This window comes from Euwallacea fornicatus, chromosome 32 (genome assembly GCF_040115645.1).
Source record: "Euwallacea fornicatus isolate EFF26 chromosome 32, ASM4011564v1, whole genome shotgun sequence".
In the NCBI taxonomy this organism is placed as follows: Eukaryota; Metazoa; Arthropoda; class Insecta; order Coleoptera; family Curculionidae; genus Euwallacea; species Euwallacea fornicatus.
The window spans coordinates 2,287,696-2,307,381 of record NC_089572.1 but is presented as its reverse complement, the minus strand read 5'-3'; the positions used below and the strand labels follow the sequence as shown (position 1 = coordinate 2,307,381).

The 19,686-nt window shown below is 41.9% G+C and overlaps 3 protein-coding genes across 3 annotated transcripts; 1 reads left to right on the top strand and 2 right to left on the bottom strand.

Annotated features, from left to right (window-relative positions):
- The first annotated feature begins 550 nt into the window (after positions 1-550).
- On the top strand, positions 551-3,540 carry emc (Basic helix-loop-helix domain-containing extra-macrochaetae). Its single transcript, XM_066298848.1, has 2 exons — positions 551-1,039; positions 2,972-3,540. Exons 1-2 carry the CDS (start codon positions 665-667, stop codon positions 3,011-3,013), a joined length of 417 nt encoding a protein of 138 aa, XP_066154945.1. The 5' UTR covers positions 551-664; the 3' UTR covers positions 3,014-3,540.
- A 7,905-nt stretch (positions 3,541-11,445) lies between these two features.
- LOC136348176 (cysteine-rich PDZ-binding protein) lies at positions 11,446-12,778 on the bottom strand. The gene is made up of 2 exons (XM_066298798.1): positions 12,479-12,778; positions 11,446-11,982 (listed from the first exon to the last, which is right to left on the bottom strand). Exons 1-2 carry the CDS (start codon positions 12,649-12,651, stop codon positions 11,853-11,855), a joined length of 303 nt encoding a protein of 100 aa, XP_066154895.1. The 5' UTR covers positions 12,652-12,778; the 3' UTR covers positions 11,446-11,852.
- A 426-nt stretch (positions 12,779-13,204) lies between these two features.
- On the bottom strand, positions 13,205-19,615 carry Psa (puromycin-sensitive aminopeptidase). Its single transcript, XM_066298796.1, has 13 exons — positions 19,125-19,615; positions 17,279-17,465; positions 17,011-17,119; positions 16,714-16,964; positions 16,501-16,663; positions 16,113-16,258; positions 15,952-16,060; positions 15,592-15,896; positions 15,319-15,488; positions 14,942-15,265; positions 13,953-14,324; positions 13,668-13,896; positions 13,205-13,620 (listed from the first exon to the last, which is right to left on the bottom strand). The coding sequence occupies exons 1-13, from the start codon at positions 19,518-19,520 to the stop codon at positions 13,523-13,525; spliced, it is 2,859 nt and encodes a 952-aa protein (XP_066154893.1). The 5' UTR covers positions 19,521-19,615; the 3' UTR covers positions 13,205-13,522.
- Positions 19,616-19,686: the final 71 nt, after the last annotated feature.

The following is a 19,686-nucleotide window of genomic DNA, read 5'->3' as shown; positions in this document are numbered from 1 at the left end:
AACGCAATAAATAACTCAGTTATTACCAAACCCTGGTCCTTCGAAATTTGTTTATCCGTACACGTTTCAAATGCGAGATTCTTTAGTCTGGCTAAAATGCTTAATGCATCGAAAACACCTCGCCGCGACGATAACAGCAATAATAATAATAATAATCAGGATAACCAGGCATCATCCATTTATAAATACCAATTAACATATTCAGCTATCAAGCTTGCATTCATAACTTTGTCAACTATGTTGCGCTGTTGCCTGATCATCGACAGAATTACTGAGAGCTAGGACAGCTGCGCTCGAAGATCCTGGTGGAAGCACGTATGAAACTTGAAGAATTTGTGTTATGATCGTCGGCCTGGGGAGGGGTGGGGGGAGGTTTTCGAAACGTACTTGGTTGTGCGTCTGGCAACAGCGTATGGACAGCGGCGCATCGAGGCGCCGCTGCCCGTCATTGGCGCCTGACGCTCACCTGCAAGCTCCGCCCCCCCTCGGCGCAGCCGCGTTCTCATTGGCCTCGCAGCCCCTACGGTCTTATAAAACGTTTTACGACCGAGTTTACGTGTCATTCTTGAACCAGACGTCGGTCCGTGTAAACGTGCAGTGTTGCCGCCGCAGTTACATTTCGTTCAGTGTTCCCCAGTTCAGTGCGACAAAAAAAATAGTAAACATGAAAGCCGTAGTAGCCCCAGTTTGTGCCGAGAATACAGTGGCTGCTGGTAAAGTGACCAAACAGCACAAGCAGAAAGATGTGGAGAATGAGGAGATCCAGATGTATTTGAGCAAGCTCAAGGATCTGGTGCCCTTCATGCCCAAAAATAGGAAACTCTCCAAGTTGGAGGTTATTCAGCATGTGATTGACTACATTTGCGACCTGCAGTGCGCCCTGGAAACGCATCCCGCGGTCAACGCTTTCGACGCCCAGACAGTGCTCGGGCAAAAGAAATCTCAGACGGCTGTTAGCCCCCGACAGCCCCTGGGCGTGAGGCAGAGTCCCAACACCATACTGAGCCCCTGCGAGGCTCCAGTTGTACAAAGCTTGACGGTGAATATTTTTTTTATTACGTCATTGTGACTTGCGCAAGGGCGTAGCAGGAAGAAAGTTATCAGGCATGTCAAGGAATTTTGAAGACTTCTAGCTACGCCCCTGGCCAGATACGCCCCCGTTTTCTAATAAAAAGTAGAGTCACTCACGGCTGCGTTCCGAGATTCACATTTCAAGAGGAGAATTTTTAATTCTCACGATTAATTCTAACCAGAACTACCGTAATTCTAGTTTAAGACGAAGCTCTCAAATTGATGAGCACGTCGGCATACGTATTATTCCGCCGGAAAACTTTAAGTGGAAAAACTCGCTTTCGTGGTGATAGATCACCCGTCGCATTTCGAATTTTTTGATTTAAAAAATCCCCCTTTAAGCTCGTAAAAATCAAACTCCCGGATAACTCTTAACTAGAGGACAATCTGCACGGGAAATTTGAGATAGTGACAAATAATTGACAGTTTTCTTCTAAATAAATTGGCCATCACCTGGATAAACAGATCCTAATTCGTTGGGACAAACGTTCCAGTGCAGAGCTCAGTAGAGCACCATCTTGCCTCTTCAGCGAGGTAATCTCGAAAGCTAAAGTCTGATCATAAGCGTCTAAAATCTGCTTTAAAGGGAATTTTTATGTCTTTGTATGCCACATCTAACATGCCCCATTCCAGATTTAGAAAGTCACGAGGACTGGGCGCCATACGGTTCTTTTCCTAAGACGCCATTTTGTTTTATAAATTTTGATCCCTCGTTCGAAAATGAATCGCGCGCATCGATATCTACCCGAACTACTTCCAAGTCCATATTTGACTCACGGATGGCAAGAGCCTCGTTTAATGGGCGTTCTAGTTCCATTATTTCAAAGACGCCATATTTAATTGTGCGATTTCAAATGACCGAAACCGACAATGGCCGCGTGACGTAATATTTTGAACGACGGTTGAAACCGCATTGAACTATCTTGCAAAATGTCAGTGATAATATTTCGCAAACAAAAACGTTCCGTCCGTCAGTTTAGCTAGCAAAACGCTAAAAAGCGAACAACATCACCAGCTTGAATAACATTTTATGCAAAATTTAACGTCGAATTGCTCGCTTTCTCGCTTTTGCATTTTGCCCACAAGGCGTCGCATTCGGTTTTCGAGCGCGTGTCTAATTTATTTTCCAGTTTAGTAACATCTAGGACGGTATTTTGCCGTCTGAAATTGCAAAAACTCTCCCCGAAACTTCGCCGCGGACGCAAATGGGACTTTATTCATGTCAGTTGAGTTGACAGGCGCCATCTTGAAATGTCAATTTCGGAACTTCAAAAATGACGTTTCCAATCGCTAGTCACGCGACATCTCTCGGAGGGGTGGCCGCAGCGCAACCAACGCACCTTCCAAACCTCTGATGTGAACCTTCGCAGGCGACACTTCCCTCGGGATTTAATTTAGGGCCCCGAATTTCTAGTTTTTCCACGACGCACTTTCCACAATTCGAACGATGCAGGAGGCCTGATTTGCGCCAGTCGAGAACGTAACACCTTAAATCCGTAGGAAACGCGACTTTCCCCTTTTCCTTATCGCCCAACAATCAAAGGCCTTCTTCAAGGCGACTTTGCCCCAGCTGGCCCAACAACGCGACCGACCGTTAACCGGCATACAAAGAACGGCCTTAACAAAAAAATAAATATTTAATATTGTCATTTCCTCCTCGGTTCCAAGCCCTGAATGGACCCATAGATCTGGGCCCTTATGACTTCGCCGGGGCCCTTATGGAAATGCGCTTTGGCCCCGTTTCCGAACGTCCCGAGAGTTATTATTGATAGGAAAGGAACACAGCTGTGAGTGCACGTGTTCGACGATCGCCAGATGTCTGCATCTCTTTTATTAACGTCTATGAATTCTCATATTGGCTCGTAATGTACAGGGTGTAATGTTTAATTGTTTGTTTCAGACGGCAGAAGCCTTGACACCATCAGACAGGCGGTCGAGCTAAAGCCCTGAAGGGACTTGTTGAGTTTCTCATTCCACCGAAGCCCCGATTCCGAGGGATTTTTGAGGGATCTGACTGACATGTAGATTATTCTTCTTGATGAGTGTTCGACTGACTACAATGGGAGTGTCACTTGGTACCTGTTACGTTGCAATTACGTTGTAAATACAATTGTCAGGCGGGTTTACGTTACAAACAAATTTTGTCCCACTCTGAAATAACACGATGTAGCAGTTTTTGTGACTTTGTTTCTGTGATTTTTTTTTAGATTATTATGTAGCAATACTAGTTATTAGCTGATTGAGCCGAAGGGCCGTGCGCCGATAGGGCCGACAAAGAGGTGATACAGTAAGTGAACATAAAGAACTGCAAAGATCTTTTTGTTTTTATCGAGAGAGTTGATTTGTTGTACATAGAAACAAATAATATAGCTATTAGTAGGCTTAAGGTTCTTTTTTTGTTATAGACGAAGATTTTTTTATGTAAAAGAAATTTTTATGATTTGAAAAAGTAAAACTTCATTCTTCAAACCGTCGTTTGCTTTTACCTCTTACGGAAATAACGTCCCGAAGCGCGCAAACCAGCTTCTCCATTAACCATGTTCGCGCTCAAAACTAACCCCATTCGACAGAGAACCGTCCAACTGGACCGCTCGCGCGCCAGATCTAAATCCATGTGACTTTTTAACGGCGAAGGAAATTAACTGGCACGACACCAGTGTTTTACCGCTGATTTTCGTATAACGCACCATCTTCAAACGGTCCTTTTGCGTGGTACCCAGCACAACGCACACGTTCTTACGGCAATTTGTCGAACACAGTGTATGGGAAATTTTTAACTAACGTAGGGCAGCGGCTCTCGACGACGTCGAGCTCCACTACTTGTGACACGCAAAAAAGGGAATTTTTCATCAATGTTGAGTAAAAACCAGAGGCGAGCGAGCTTCCAACCCATTTCATGCGGAATGATTCACAACGACATCTTGTTTACTTAACTTTTGTTAGCAAATAAGCTTCACATGTTAAACCACCGATGACGAATCGTGCGTCGACCGCGAATTAAATTTTTGTAGTTTAATCCGAGGAATTTTCGATGCTGTAGAAGCCGAAGGCGCATCAATAAGTCGAAAGTGGGAACCTTTTTAGTGAGGCGCCCTGTATGCATTTGGATTATTTTGTAATGTTGAGCGAAAGGAGATTGCAGTAAAAAAAAATTTTAAAAATTTTAAAAATAAAAAAAAAAAATTTTTTAATTTTAAAAAATTAAAAAATTTTAAAAAATTTTTAAAAATTAAAAAAAAAAAGAAAGCGACGGGGTGTTGATGGTTCTGGGACGTCGGTACGAAATTAGAACTTTCAGTTTGATGTTGATATTGTACAGTGTGTCGAAAACCAGGATGTCTGGCATAAACCGGTTTTAGGGAAAAAAACCGAAATCCTGGAAACTTTGCAAAATTTTTTATGCGCTTTTACCACATTCCCGGCAAAATTTTAGGCTCTCAGACCGCTACAAAGCGATTCGCGATTTTTACCGCAGATTACGAGTCAATAGGTGTGTTGTTAAAATAATAAAGATAAAAGCGACGAGTAACTTGAGCATCATAACCACTCATTACAGGCACAAAAATATAAAGGTTGTTGTTTGCACAAGTGCAGGTGTACCCACTCCTAAGCGAATTTTGTTTAATTAAGATGGCCTTGTTTCCTTCGTACAGCGCGAACACGCGGAACCATCATGGCCGATTCGTACACTCTGTATATAGGGTGTCCCGTTAAACGACGCAGCCGTGTCAACGCCATAAGCTCTCGGAGGCTGGGGCTGCTCAATTGCCCGAAGACTCCACTCTCCAATTGACGGCCCTGTATATTATCGATTCCGGATTGCTCCGCTCTAACGGAAAGAACCATCGATATATAGGTCTACATATATATATATATATATATATATATATATATATATATATATATATATATATATATATATATGTGTATAATGAATACATATATCGATCTCTAATGATCTTCGAGATGTTCGAGAGCAACTAGGGACCGAAATAAAATGAATCGCTCTTACGTTCAGATGTCGAAGACTCTTTCAAACGGAGGATCCTGTATAGTATCATGTCTTGCAGGTCGCATTGCTCTAGAGGCAAGGCTATTAGCGCACTGCTAACGTTACCTGGAACCGAGCTTCCAGAGAACGAAAATACGGTCGTAAACGATGGGAAATTGATAGTTTGTCCTTAACGGGACAAATGTCTGGAACGATTTGGGAAATACTCCAAAGCAGTAACGAACACAATATTAGATTCCTGCAATACCCGACACATCCCTCGATTATCCCAACTGCTCCCCTCAGGTACCGAAGACGTAGATCGGCTAGCTACAGGGCCTAATTCACGCCCGAATTTAGTTTGCGAAAATGAGGGATTTCCTGCTTTCCCACGTTACAACTCGAGCTCGGTGAAACAATGGAAAATCTTCGACCGAAAAAGATAGGCAGGACTCTGTATGATCACGCTACGATGGAACACCCTGTACATGCCCGTTTGAAAAAAAAATGAATATCGTGGGCGCGACTTTCAACTGTTCACACGGCGAGAGCTTTGCAGGTGTGCTGCAGACTCGCCGGCGCCAGCAACCACTGGACGTGATGCATATACTTTTGTTTTTGTTACCGCCGCCACTGTGGGACGCCAATGGACTCTGCTGGCCTCTACTCAGAAAAATACTGCCCCATAATAAATAGTTTGGCACAAAAACACCTACAACGGGCAATAAAAACACCTGCGTGTGAACCCGAAATCGGAGGTATTCAGGGCTTGAAAGGCCTGTCTACCTTTTTGTCCGAATCTACAGGGGGTGGCGCCGCATTAACAGATTTACCCAGGGGAGAGAGCCGAACGCACCCGCTATTCGCCCAGTTTAACACTGCGAAGTACCTCACCCCGTACGCCGCCACTATCGTGCGTTTAATCCTGGCCCTGATGAAAAGGGCATTACTGTTAGGAACAGGTACTTTACCCATTATGACCCAATAAGGTGATTTACTACGTATTTTTTTCGTGTCATATAATTAAGACATCCTTAATAAAGCGTCTTAGCGGTCGTTCTAGATTTCTCGAGTCGACGTAAACGCGATGAGCAAATTCCCATGGACATGGGTCGTGTGAATGCGGTGGCCTCGGTTTCCGTGAGACCATAGATTTTCGCCGAAAATTGAAAAAAAACATTTTCGATCACGTACAGGGGGATTGACACAGGTGCGATCAATTCACACCTCTGGACTAATATTGGCCCTGATGTCGATCTAGTTGTTGCACGGTTAAAGTTAAACAATCGAGAATAATGGCGGAGAGAAATAACAGAGACCGTGAAGAAAAATCACGTTCTTCGTGACGGTCGTTCGCTCGTTACCAAATATAATTTGAAAGTACCTATATACCAGGCATATAGTCGGTTCCACGTAACACGTCACTAAACAATCGAAATTTACTTTTTTGAATAAATGGAGCGATTTTTGATACGAAATCATGAAATCTGTCGCGATGGCCTCCGAGTGCCCTAAGGCTGCATCCGGGCGATCTTTCAAAATCCACGGTGAGAGAGTCGAATTCCCGATTATCGAACGGTGAGGTGGTACTAGAATTTCCGTTTGGCCTCAAGCCTTTTGCCTCAAGCCGATTTTCATCGCAGACACCTTAATATCGAAGAAAGAAGCGCAATACCGCCGAAAATGATACTTCTCCTGAATCAAATCTTTGAATTTCCTCCTAGTTTTAACGTTGCGCATTTTAAACCAGATTCAAAGTACTTACCCGCAAAGGTCAGACTCCAAGAGAAACTGACTGAGGCTGTCCGGCGCGTTCGAGCTGAAAAGAAACTGGAATTAAAAACTGACATTTACTTCCTGAAATTCAAAGGGTATTCCCGTGGAAAGTTATACTTCCCGCATAGCTCGGTAGAAGGGACTTCAAATCGAAGAAAACGAGGAATTGATACAGAAACGCGATTCACCAAGAGGGTCACTTTAAAATTGATTTCAAACTGAAGTCGACTCCGAGAGGTGCAATTTCGGGCCGTTGAGGACTTAAGGAAAATCGAGTTGAAACTCACGAATTGAAAATTACAAAAAGCTTCGCAATTTCCGAGTGAACAATAATTTTCTCTCCTTGGCCTGCCGTTAGAGCGGACTTAGCGTCGTGTGATTTTAAAATACATATGTAGTTACAACCTGATAAACAACTGAGAATCGTGGCGTATCTGCTGGCCTTACTATGCAGATCTATATTCAAGCGATTCTCTCCTTGAACCAATCAGCATTAAAAATAGATTTCAAAAAATTACCAGAGAACCCATCAAAGTGGTTCGACCACCTGGCACAGCCTATACCCGAGATATAATGGCTCAGGTGTTCAAAGAGAGCGACTCGGCTGACTAAAATGTTATCTTGGGTAACCATCCCACAAAAACCTTCCTTTGTGGTTGAGAAATCGCGGTATGCTTATAGTTCAACAACTGTGGTTCAACCGCGCTTTTTATCTTATTTGTTGCCAAGCAAAATAACACACCATTACCGGACAGTTTCGTCACTTTCGCACAACATCCCTAAGCATCTTCGTGACTTATTGATCGCCCAGGGGGTGGGCACTCCCCCGCCTCTTGCGGCCCATGAAGGGCGAGATGAGGAATCACAATAAATGCCATCGCATGTTTTAATTATGGGATTTTATTGGGTTTTATGGGGTTGAAACGTAACAGGGGTGTGCCGCGCGATGGGGGCGCTGGCATTTACTCGCCCCCGGTTATTAAACGGGGTTTTGACATCACGCTAAGCCCCATAAAAGTCATGTTTAGATTACAACCACGTGGTCGTTTTGATAGAGCTGTCGCGATCGAGTAATGTGATGACGTTGAGATTTTCGAGAAAAAGTTCGTACGTCCCGCGGGATTTGATGCGTATTAGACCGGAGAAACGGTAAAATGGCGATTGACAGCAGTTTGATCGGACTTTGACAGACATGTCTCGCGGAATTGGAAGCGATGTTGCCGAGTGGATGAAAGAAAATGGAGGATAGGGGCTACTCCGTCGTGGAAAGCATGGAGGTGGCTAATTTTAGGAATAAGAATCGCTGCAATTTTGGTTCATTTAGGAACTCGGGTGCAAAAAATTCAGCGTTCGCATGCTGACGTCCATTTTCAAAATATTCGGAAACAACGGGAGAAGTTTCCTTAATTTGCGTTATGAAAACTCTTTACTTTCCACAATACCGATTAAATTTGGGAAAAAGTAACACGGTGCGCCGGAATTGTCTTCAAAGAGAACGATGACGAAAATGAGTTGTGGAAAGTCTGTGGGAGTTACGAAAAGAAGGAAGCTTATTGGTCGATTGCGGCAGAAAACGGGGTTTTCTTTCTATTTCTATTTGCGTCAGGAAAGTGTAAATTTTCTGCCGCTGAAAACTCATCTGGCGCTATAAGCACCATTCGGCGTTGCCAAAATCTTTGGTGTTTTAAGAATTAATTTCTCATAGAACCATTCCGAAAAACCGCGAAACTACTTCTCGATGAGAAGTAAAATCAGGCTGTGCCCTCGTTTCCAAACGTGCACGTCAAAATTTGACAGGAGAAACGCGCTGACATTTAGGGGGGCAAGGTTGCCGGAACGTCCACGAAATCCGTCTTTAGGAGGAAAATAACGATTTAATTTTTCTTGAAATATTTCTGATGGAAAAGTTGGGAAAATAAAGCATTCTTAAAATGTGCCGAACGTCTACGTTCCAGCCTCCTACTCAGACCCGAACAAAAATAATCAAAGCCAATCTTATAGGTATTATTTCGGGGCTAAACATCTGTTCTGCGATGTTTGTTGCGAGTGTGATTCATTAGTGCATGTGCTTAATGCCACAAGACTGACTGATTTGCCAGAATTAACATCAAATTACATGAAGCCTTCTTTGGTGGTGCCCTTGGAAAGGGAGACGTAGAGGACAGGGGGAGAAAGGCAGGATTTTCACTGGCTCGGGGCACTTTAGGTCGCCTGGCAACGCGATTTTCCGGGGCCAAAATGGCCGGCGCGATCAATAAGCTAAGTCCCTGGATAATTTGCTATTTCAAGCAAAACCGCACATGGAACGAACGTCCGCGTCGTTCAAGGAAGACCCGGAAAATGTGGTACAGAGTCCAAGTGAAACAATCAATTCTGGATCGAGATGAGACCTGCAAGCAGGCGGCGACAATAAATAAAAGACCATCAGGAAAAGTACTGTCGAAAATATTTTTGGACAGTCGGGAAAAAATGCCCGACCAGGTGCGACAGCTGTTTTGCGCTATTTCGGGGATGTACCAAATGTTTTCGTTAACATAGGCGTCGGCAACTACATTTCAACTTCAGCTTATTTCCTGCAACTTCCACCGCTACCAGTTATCAGCCAAGGGGTGTCTTGAGTCCCCCATTGCCCCCAGGTGACGTGACTGGTCAAAATCTTCGCAGATTAATACCAATTGAGTACAGACAATTTTCCGGCTGCGCAACTGACTTTCAACAAAACGAAAACTCATTTTTCCGTCAGGATCTTAAGCTGTGGCCAACACATGGTCTGGAACACGTGTCCTACGAATCACCGCGGGCCCGAAATAACGTCGCGACGCCGGCGGCGCTAAAAGAAATACACCTTTGGTTCGGTTGCAGGCGTTAGACGTCGTTAATGCCTCGTTCACAAAAAAATCTTCGGGTGTACGAGAAGCAGCTTTCAATTGCGAGGAGTAAAGCGCCTCAAAATTGAGGATGTAACGGGGTTAAAATTTGGGAATTTCGCGTTAACTGAAAAATGCAGAAAATTCATAAACTAATCTGGTATAAAAAAAACCGAACAAACTCGGTCAAACACGGTTTATAAAATCCCAAATTGGAAGATGCGCAAGATGCAGATGCTTACAGAAGTACCGCTGCTCTTGCCATCTTCATCTTTCTTACTTAATTTTATCACACCAAACACATGAGTTTTCGAACTTGAAAGTTTATAATTGTACATGGTGGCTCATCTGAGGAATTTCCGGCATGCTATGGGTCATTCTATGTTCGCTTTGTTAAGGCTGGTTGGATGAAGATGGGACAAGTAATACTTTTGCTTGTGCCTGTAACTTACGTGCACTTGCTCAACTGGTTTTATTTTTCTCACCAGTTTTCAGTGATTTCATACGCAATTTCAGCGGAATGTTAATTTGACAATTTTAAAAAAGTATAAATTGTGTCTGACGAAGTAAATACTGGTTGTGCAGGAAATATTTGGAGGATGCACGCTCTGCGAATGCCTCCAGTTTGTAAAAAAAAAATCGAAAAACACGGGGGAAATGCAACTAATCCTGCGAATAACGTCAAAATGTCATTGTGTCTTAGTACTGCAGACACCAAAATCATTCAGATTAAATCTACGGTGATAGCACCAAACGCAGAACCCTACTATCCCAACTTAAATCTTCTACAATTCCAACAATCTAAGAAATTAATCACAAAGTTCTCAACTTCATATATTATCAGCTGTATTGTAGCTCGATTCCACATTTTTTCTCGACCAAAGTTTTTTGATCCCCTGTAGTAGTAACGAACGAAACAAAAGAATTTATTGGGGAAAAGTTCCCTTCTCCTTTGGACTCCTATATTGCACGTGTAGGATTACCGGGACGTTAGTGCACGTGGCTTCGTTAACTTAATGAGACCGCTTGTAGCTGCACGTGCAGTGGGCGAAATCCCCAAAGTGCCCCGGGGAGAGCTTGACGTATTGCAGGGTGTATGAATACGGATATCGGGAGAGGAATGTTAATATTAAGTTTCTGAGCGGGGGTTCGGTACATCACGGCGTGGAATATATGTGTTTAAAGGGAAAAACGGGTCAAAACAGATTGTTTTTTTGTTTCATAGTGTGCAAACACATATTTACTTTACTTATCTTTAAGGCAAAAAATAAAAATTAAATGCGTCAAACACAGTTTCAAAGCAAATGCATAGGTGGCGACATCTATAGTTCGGGACGCTAGCAATGTATATAGATACAACATTAGAGAGTAGAAATCTGCTATTTGTACATGTTCACCGTATTGAACACATAATAACTGGAAAACTTGATTACTCACATTCATCATTTGAGTTGACTGAATTGAATGTAAACTACCAATTGATCCCAAAAAGTTCTATAGGCCAGGTAGAATTGGAGAATTTCAGTAAAACACTCGTAAGATGATTAGTTAGCTAAGAATGGACCCATCGTAAATGCATACTGACAAATTTATCTATTTATAAAGATAAGGAATTTTTCGATAAAAATCGAGGGAATGGTCAATAAATTTACCCGCTTTGGTGCTTATTGCGGTTCATATTTCCTAATTCTTCAGTTAACCACGAGTGGAAGTTGCTATGTATCAATAATAACTCAAAAGTAAAACTATCAAGTATACTGACACCTTTATCCAAAGAACAATTTCTATTGAAATGGAAATCAGGAAAACATTCAATGTTCATTCTATGAATATAAGAGAGAAGGAAGTAACATGTTAATTCAAACTAACTTTAGATTACTTCACATAATTATTAATTTTTACACTATTTGCACAGAGTGAGCAAATTTTGATATTTATATAGAAAGCCAAGCGAACTTTAGCAATTTATCTATCTCTTATGATTACCAAGATTGTCTATATTAACATCACAATTTGCCTGCCCTATAAATCACCTTAACTGAATTACTATACACATAATATCTTCTTTTGCATTTATACACAGAAAAAAATTTTTTTTCACTTCATTTCACTAAACCACAGCAACATTAAGTCAAAACTTTGATAAATTATGCTGAAGATTGCTGGTAGTTCTTGATACTCATCATCTTCTTCCCACACATAGCACAGATGGCTTTCTTGTAGGCACAGGGCTGGCAATAATGTGACCCTACTTGGTGCACTTTTTGGCGACAAATTCTGCAGAATATGTATATGAAAAAAATACAGTAAACCAATACTAGACTACTAGAAGATATTTAACTACATAGTTCTACATTCTCTCTTTCTATCTGTTTAGGGTACTCTATATTTTAGTAGGAATATACAGATCCTGCAGGGCAGAGGCTGGGACAAAGTTTTGTGCTACTAAGTTCTCAATTATATGAAAATTCCATTGTAATTGGAGTATAATATGTAAATATTACATGCTTAAATTGCAATAAAAATTGGAACCAATAAATTATACAACATTTTCCACAACTCATTTTGTTATTATAAATGAAAACAAGCAAAACTTCTACACTAGTGGCTATAGTGAAACACTCGTCTGAACTATTTTTAATGATTTCCATACAACATGCTTTACTGGAAACTCACTCGGGTTAACTTGTTCAGTAAGTGATACATCAAACATTCCAAGACAGCCCTATGTTGTTGTCCAAAGGACAAATATTTGGAAACTTAAGGTACTTACCGGCAGGTCTCAAACTTAGTGCTATAGGGGTTGAATCTATTTTTCGAGGCAGTCAGAGCCTTGTTCTCGTTTACTTTTCTTCCCCCGCTCTCTGTAGTGTTTCTGGCCCCGGTTTTCCAAGGATCGGGGGTGATCACTGTCCCAACTTTTTTCTGGCATTTGTCACACACCATTACGATGGTGTTTAAAAAGATTTTAAATAATATTAAATATGAAAAGTTTAATAATTCAATAGGTTTTCAACAAAAACTTAATAATACCGTCAAGAATAAAACAAAAAACAATGAAAAATCAATGATGGATGGCAGATGACAACTGCTACAGCGTTTGACTGGCAACCACGAATTCTTTCTTTGAAATGTTGCGGGAATGCCACATAGATGGCGCCAAGTGCGCCTGTTCCGATTGCAGATATGAATAAAATCTTTAGGAAAAAAATTGTTAAAAGGTCCAAGAGATGCACTATTGACACGTCAGCCTTTAAATTAAAAAGTGATATCTTGTATAAATATTTAAACAGAATAGTGTTGTTGCCACTCTAAAATCGAACAAACTAAAAGCATTTCCAGTCACGTTAGATGATTGCCAATCAAAATTTCGAAGTTTAAATAACTTTAACACCTACAATATCGCAATAACGAATAGATGAACTTTTTGAAGAATGGGAGGTGTACAATTTCAGTTTAAAGGATGCAGGTAATAACTGTTCGTTTTTACGAAACATGAAACTGTCCAAGTATTCTTTATAATAGCAGTATAATTACAATTACACTAAACTTTCTAGAAGTAAGGTAGGTACAAGCAACTGGCATATAATTATTAACCGTGTAAAAAGAAATAAAATCAACAAAAAGAATATTTTCGTAAGTACAAAAACTTATTATTAAGTACCTAACTAAAGGGGTAATGCGGAGTAGAAACGTCGAAATTCCCTTACATGTGAATTCAGGCGTTTCTTGACCGGCAAAATGGGTAAATTTTCGACATCTACGAATAATAAAAAGTCTTTCTGTTGTACTGATGAGAATATTGGCGGATTTGCGACTAACTGAAGTACTTGGCGATGGCAGCCCCGTCTCTTTGCAGCCACTTCGCGTTCAGCCGCACGGTTTCAAGAGACTGCTGCACGGTTCTCTCAGTCCCTACATATCGGTATAAAAATCCGTAAAATATTCAAAATTGGACTCACCTGGGGCTGAATGCTCTTGGAAGAAGGTCTCGATTTCAGTGGCCCTCTCTTCGCTGGTAAAGTTCTCAGTCAGGAACTTGACAAGCCGGCTTAGCAGAAACAAACCGCTGAATTGCTCTTTGAGTGTCGACCAGTTGGTTTTGAAAAACTCCCAGGCGAGATCACGGCCACTCGAGTTCAGCGACACCGAAATAATTACGAATACTTTGTCCTGAGAGCGCACTTCGTCCTAAAACCCTCTTACGTGACCCACAAAACCAAACGACACCTACAGCAATCACTCACAGACATTGCAAACTCCAGCACGCGCGTCAGCAAATGCTCATCGGTGGTCGCGCCGAAAGACCTGCTAATGCGGTCCTTCTCCTCGTGTAAGTCACTAGATCTATATAGCCTCAATAGAGTAAAAAACTCTGGGTCTCCGCCCGCCCTCAGGACAGTTTTGTAACAGGCGCTCCTCAGGTCAGCCGGAAGGACTCGCGTTCCTGCCAAGTGTTCCCTCAGTCTTGTTCTCGCTTCTTTGATCGTCGACTCGTCGTTCAAAAGTGCCATGCGACCTAAAATTAAGCTGCGCAGCAGTGTGTCCAAGTGCGTCTCATTGGGGCGGCTGTTCCAACCAAGGCGCCTGTAGACTTTGCTTAGCAGTTGTTTTTGGTACTGGAAGTCAAAGAAAATTTTACCTTCAAGGTAATTCTAACAATTTGTGGAAAATTTATAAAATGACAAATGCGCTACGAGTATATTTTGAGGGAAAGGAATTTAACGAAAATGTACGATTTGATTACAAGGCTACAGTTTAATGAACACAACAAAATAAATTTGAAAAAATGAATGGCTCTAACAAATTCGGAATAACAGTGCATTATTAACGCCCGAGATGTTTCAATTAAATTGGCCGATGCGCTTCATATGGCAAAAATTTATGTATAAATCTTGTGTTTGGATACATATTTCATAAATTGACACAGTACATTGGCTGGATTCTTATATGAAACGCTACTTGACAATATGACGAAAGAAGAAAAGCTGTTTTATGCACAAGGAAAATGTTATATGAACGAACAATGAATGCATTTGTCAGAACGACGAAGGCGACATGACTTAGCAATATAAATTCCTGAAGATGTGAAACTTTCTTTAAAATTCGAGCGGCATTTTTCACAGAAGGGCGGAAGCGACCTAGCATGATGACTGCCAATCAATTGTTCCTTTTTTGTAGAAACGTTGACGAGGAAAAGGTAATAGCAAAATTACAGAGGCGTACCAAAACTTACATTATCATATCCCTCTCTATATGGAGTATTGCCAAGAAGCTGCGATAAGCGACTTAAAATGTTGTTAACCGAAGACCACACATTATAGTCTGTCTCGTCCTCGAAAGCTCTGAGAAACTTGAGAACCTCGACGGTCCCAGTATGGCCGGCCTTAACCATCGCAAAAAGGTCATCGATCAAGCCCAGCCTGTCCAACGGAGGCAGGGTCTCGTCCCTGATGGCAGGCACGAACTTTTCCAGCAGTTCGGGTGGGTACCGGGTACGATAAAATCCGATGGTATCCGGGTTCACCTTAATCCAATCAGAGTCGGTAACCTCAGGCACCTGAACAATCGGATTTACGAGAACGAAATATATTGAAAATGGATATAGCTCACGAAAATTTCTGTATTTTTCTCTTTAAGGACGGTGGATACCACCTCCTTTTGAGGATTCTTGGAAGTGGATATGGAAATGGGAATCATCCACCGGTAGTCTTTGGGAGGAGGCGAGCCGTCTGCTGTAAACTTGCTTTGGGTAAGCGTTAACGTCATCCCTTTACCATCAGCTGGAAACAAAAAAAGTATCAGATGGATGTAAATCGATGTATTTTGGGAAAACAACTTTCAAAATTACTTAAATCCAGTGGCCAAGGAGGCTGGAAAACTCACCTGCAGATTTACTGGTGACTGACACTTCTGGGAAGCCCATTTGCAGCGTCCACGAGGACATAACCTCGGCCACAGGCTTCTTGCTGGCCTCTTCTAAGGCTTCCCACAGGTCTTCAGTGAAGGTATTTTTGTACTGGTGCTTTGTGAGATAGTTGTGCATCCCCTTTCTGAAATCTTCGTCACCTATGTAGTGATGCAGCATACGGATGACACTGGCTCCCTTGTTGTAGCTGATATCGTCGAAAATTTCGTCGATTTCTGAGGGGTTGCCCACGGGGACCTCAATAGGGTGCGAGTTATTCAGGCTGAAAGGACAAAATTAGCACAAAGAAAAAATGGAATTATCATGAGGTACCCAACCTGTCTAGTTCTAGAGCTCGAATATATGAGTCATTGACGAATTGAGTCCAGATGTCATATTCGGGAAAGAGGTAGTTAACGCAGAGAAATTCCACGAAAGAGGCGTAACCTTTGAGAGACATGAAAACAGTTTTGTCGATTTTCGATCAGAGGAAAAATACCTTCATTTAACCACAAATGCGTCCACCATTCCATGGTAACGAGGTTGCCGAACCATTGGTGGGCCAGCTCGTGTCCCACTACCAAGGCAATCCACTGCTTGCTGACTGCTGAGGTATTCTGAGGGTCCACCAAAAGAGCAGTCTCCCTACATTTGTATCATTGTGAATAATATTTATATAACTGATAGTTGTTAAAATAAATTGTTTTTCGTAGTGACTAATAACTTTCCACGCCACTGGCCGTGGCGGAATCACAGTTGTTAATTATATATCATCTTCAGGCGTCTTATATTTACTTTTTTTAGTTAAATTGCCTGCACGTGGAACAATCGCTAAAATTCCTGTTTTTACCGTTGAGCAATTATATATAAAGCTAAATATCGCTTACCGGTAAGTTACAAGACCCCAGTTCTCCATTGCGCCAGCACTGAAATCCGCAATGGCGATTAGATCGATCTTTGGCAAGGGATAGGCAATATTGAAGTACTCCTTATAGTAAGGCAGCACCTTGCTAGCCACCTCTAAGGCGAACAAGCCTTGCTCCTTTTTCCCTGCAATACAAAATAAACATCACCCCTTCAAAAATCCGTAAACATCCTACCCTTGGGCGTGTACACCCGTACCAGCACCCCATCGCTAGAGGTGTCCTCCACATAGTCGTACTCCCCAATAACAGCAGCCACCAGATAAGTAGACATAATGGGGGTTCGTTCGAAGTTGTACTTGATCAGCTCCCCCTGGGGCTCCTGCTGCTTCACTGGCATATTCGAGAGGGCAACTCGATCCTTGGGGACCACCAGGCTGATGTCGAAGGTGGCTTTGAGGGCCGGTTCATCCCAGCAGGGAAAACACCTAATAACCAATTTATTATCCCGCAAGAATTGGGACTAATTAGTACCTGCGAGCGTCTGTGGCCTCGAATTGAGTGACAAAAGCGTAGGCTACCTCCCCCTTCTCGTTCACGTACTTACTCCTATAAAGGCCCTTCATTTTGTCGTTGATGTCTCCTACGGAGAGAATGTTTTTGTGTATTAAGAGTGATGTTTTGTTGGTCTTTGAAAAACGTTACTTGAAATAACTTGTTCCACAAAGTAAAATTCTTGAAAGCTCAAAAGCATGTTTTATTCTATTGTATAGGATAATAAGGCTTTCGCCTGACTTCTTACCATAAAAAGTTACATCTAGGGTGTAGGAACCTGGCGCAATGTGGGTGTCAAATTTGAAGGTGGCAGTTTCTTCAGAGTGAGACAGCTGGATCTCTTTGGGGATGAAGAGTTTGTCGCCCTTCAGCTGGGCGCTTTCAAGGTTTAACTCAAGGGAGTTGAGGAGAATCTCATCAGTGGATTCTAATACCTTAAAAGTAAAATTGTATCAACTCGAATGCGGGAGAGATTTCATTGAAATTCCAGGGTTGTTTTTAATAGTTCCAAATGATCTTTAAGGTCGAATCTATGTTAAAATTCACAAAATGGCGAATGCGCCTTTAAAGTCTTCTATAACTATATATCATACAAAATTTCAGTCAACTCATGGGCATTTCTGAAGTGATGATTTTATTGAAATCGGGACTATACTTTCGTGATTGCCTGAACTATCAAGGGAACTCCCGAAACCTGGAATCTAATCTAGAAACCTGTCCAATATGGTAAAAAAGTTAGACCCCCACGTTCATTTTAAACTCATAAGACCTTGAAATGGTGAGAACTAATTTTCATCGCACATAAAGCGAATTTGAGCCACCGAAAGTATGGCCACAAAATTTAGCTGTTTTACAATTATTTGCAATTCAACGCCTTTAAAAGTCTTATTTTAACAATTTTACCATGAAGACTATTTCCCCTCTTATAACAATACCATTGACAACACCGCACCCAGGGCAATTTGCGGCAACACCGCCCTGCGAATAACGGTACCAAAGAATCTAAGGCGGTAACAGTACAGGAACCCTTATATAACCCACCATAAAAGTAACTAACATACCTACTTGGGTGCGTGAGAGAGAGGTGATAATCTATGGATGTTGAATGGGATTTACCACTAACGGTAAATAGAATTCTGTTTAGTAACTAATGGCGTATTATTAATGATTCGGATTGGGAAGTTCTCAATAACAACTCTAAAAATTCAAGAAGTTTCCACATTTTAATATATTTCTAGAGATTCTCAACGTTTCTAAAACGATTTTAGTATTTTCTATAAATTAATACAGTCGTTTATGCAACTATTCGGGCATCTTATACCAGTCATTTTGAGGGAAACATGTCACTTAAATCATTTGCTTTTTAGAACTCTCGGTTAACCAAGAGTGTCACAGATACCTTATCAGGGTACATATCACCTTTCTCAAATCCTTATCTCACAACCAACTTCATTCAAATATTTACTCTAATTGAAACTTAAGATCTTTACTTTAAAAATTAAATTTAATAGCATGGTTATCACACCTTCTTCAGCCATTACTGATTTAAATTTCAATCCAATTGGATTTTGATCAGGGACATACAAAATTTACATCAGAACAAAAAAAATGATAAAATCAATCATTGTATGTCTTTTCCTAAGGCATCCAATCCAAAGTCGGTTCTTGTAGATTGCCTGCGCTCTGTGTTGCTTGACAAAAGAATCTCGATGCAGAGGAGACACATAAATCGAAGAACCTTACGACCTTACTGAGGCCAAAACAATTACTAAGTTTTTGTAGAATGCTTGTGCTCTATGTTCTTGACTAAAGAGACTCATTTCTGAGGAGACACATAAATGAAAAGACCTCATGGTCATAATGAGGGCAGAATGGTTACTCAATACTCGTAATGAGTGCCTGAGGTGTTTGTAATGGTTTGGTATAAGGAAAACTGACAAGTCAAAGGTCCTTTTGGCTCCAACATTGCCTTGATGCTTCTAAGGAGTACCTGGACCCCACAGGGACGTTTCCAGCCAGAGAATGACTCAGTAGGAAAGTTGTAGGTTAGGTGTTCCAGCTGTTGCCATTTAACAAACACATATGGGACCTACCTCAAGGTGCACAGAGACGCTTCCCTTGAAAGTAAGCGTCTTGAAGTCGGGCACCAGATTGAGCGCGTAATGCACCGGTTTCACGGTCCGGGGCAACCTCTGGAAGGGTTTGGTGGCTTCCGGCATCTTTTGATCAACAGTGGAAAAACTCCCGCAAACCGTACCGCTGTGGAAACCGTACCGATAGCCTACTGACACAATGAACGATGGGCGCAGGCGGACAACGGGGCCGGTACCTCTAAGGTCGCGGGGCGGGGGAACAGCACGATGACGACAACAACGCGCAGCTAACGGGACTTGGGTGCGAATTTCGCGAATGCATCGATTTTTCAGCAACGAGTCAGCAAAGCGACGAGAACCAGTCCACCAGAGCACTCGGGAAAGGCCCGATGACATTGAAATGGAAAGTTTTTGATCGGGGTTTGGCAGGGGCCCTACTGGGGTACCGGTACCACCGCTAACTGCGAAAAAAAAAAACACGTGAAACTGCAACGTAAACGCTGATTGGGTGAGCGTATGACTTTCCAACCTTCAGTTTTATTGACATATCGCCATCTGCTAA

What these genes read in the sequence shown, in the direction of transcription:
- emc (XM_066298848.1), top strand. Translation starts at nt 665, where the DNA reads ATGAAAGCCGTAGTAGCCCCAGTTTGTGCCGAGAATACAGTGGCTGCT. An exon ending in CAGTTGTACAAAGCTTGACG is followed by an intron (nt 1,040 to 2,971) that starts GTGAATATTTTT and finishes TGTTTGTTTCAG; the next exon opens with ACGGCAGAAGCCTTGACACC.
- LOC136348176 (XM_066298798.1), bottom strand. Translation starts at nt 12,651, where the DNA reads ATGGTGTGTGACAAATGCCAGAAAAAAGTTGGGACAGTGATCACCCCC. An exon ending in ACTAAGTTTGAGACCTGCCG is followed by an intron (nt 11,983 to 12,478) that starts GTAAGTACCTTA and finishes CATATTCTGCAG; the next exon opens with AATTTGTCGCCAAAAAGTGC.
- Psa (XM_066298796.1), bottom strand. Translation starts at nt 19,520, where the DNA reads ATGTCATCGGGCCTTTCCCGAGTGCTCTGGTGGACTGGTTCTCGTCGC. An exon ending in GCGTCTCTGTGCACCTTGAG is followed by an intron (nt 17,466 to 19,124) that starts GTAGGTCCCATA and finishes TTTACTTTTAAG; the next exon opens with GTATTAGAATCCACTGATGA. An exon ending in ATAGAGAGGGATATGATAAT is followed by an intron (nt 14,325 to 14,941) that starts GTAAGTTTTGGT and finishes TTTGACTTCCAG; the next exon opens with TACCAAAAACAACTGCTAAG.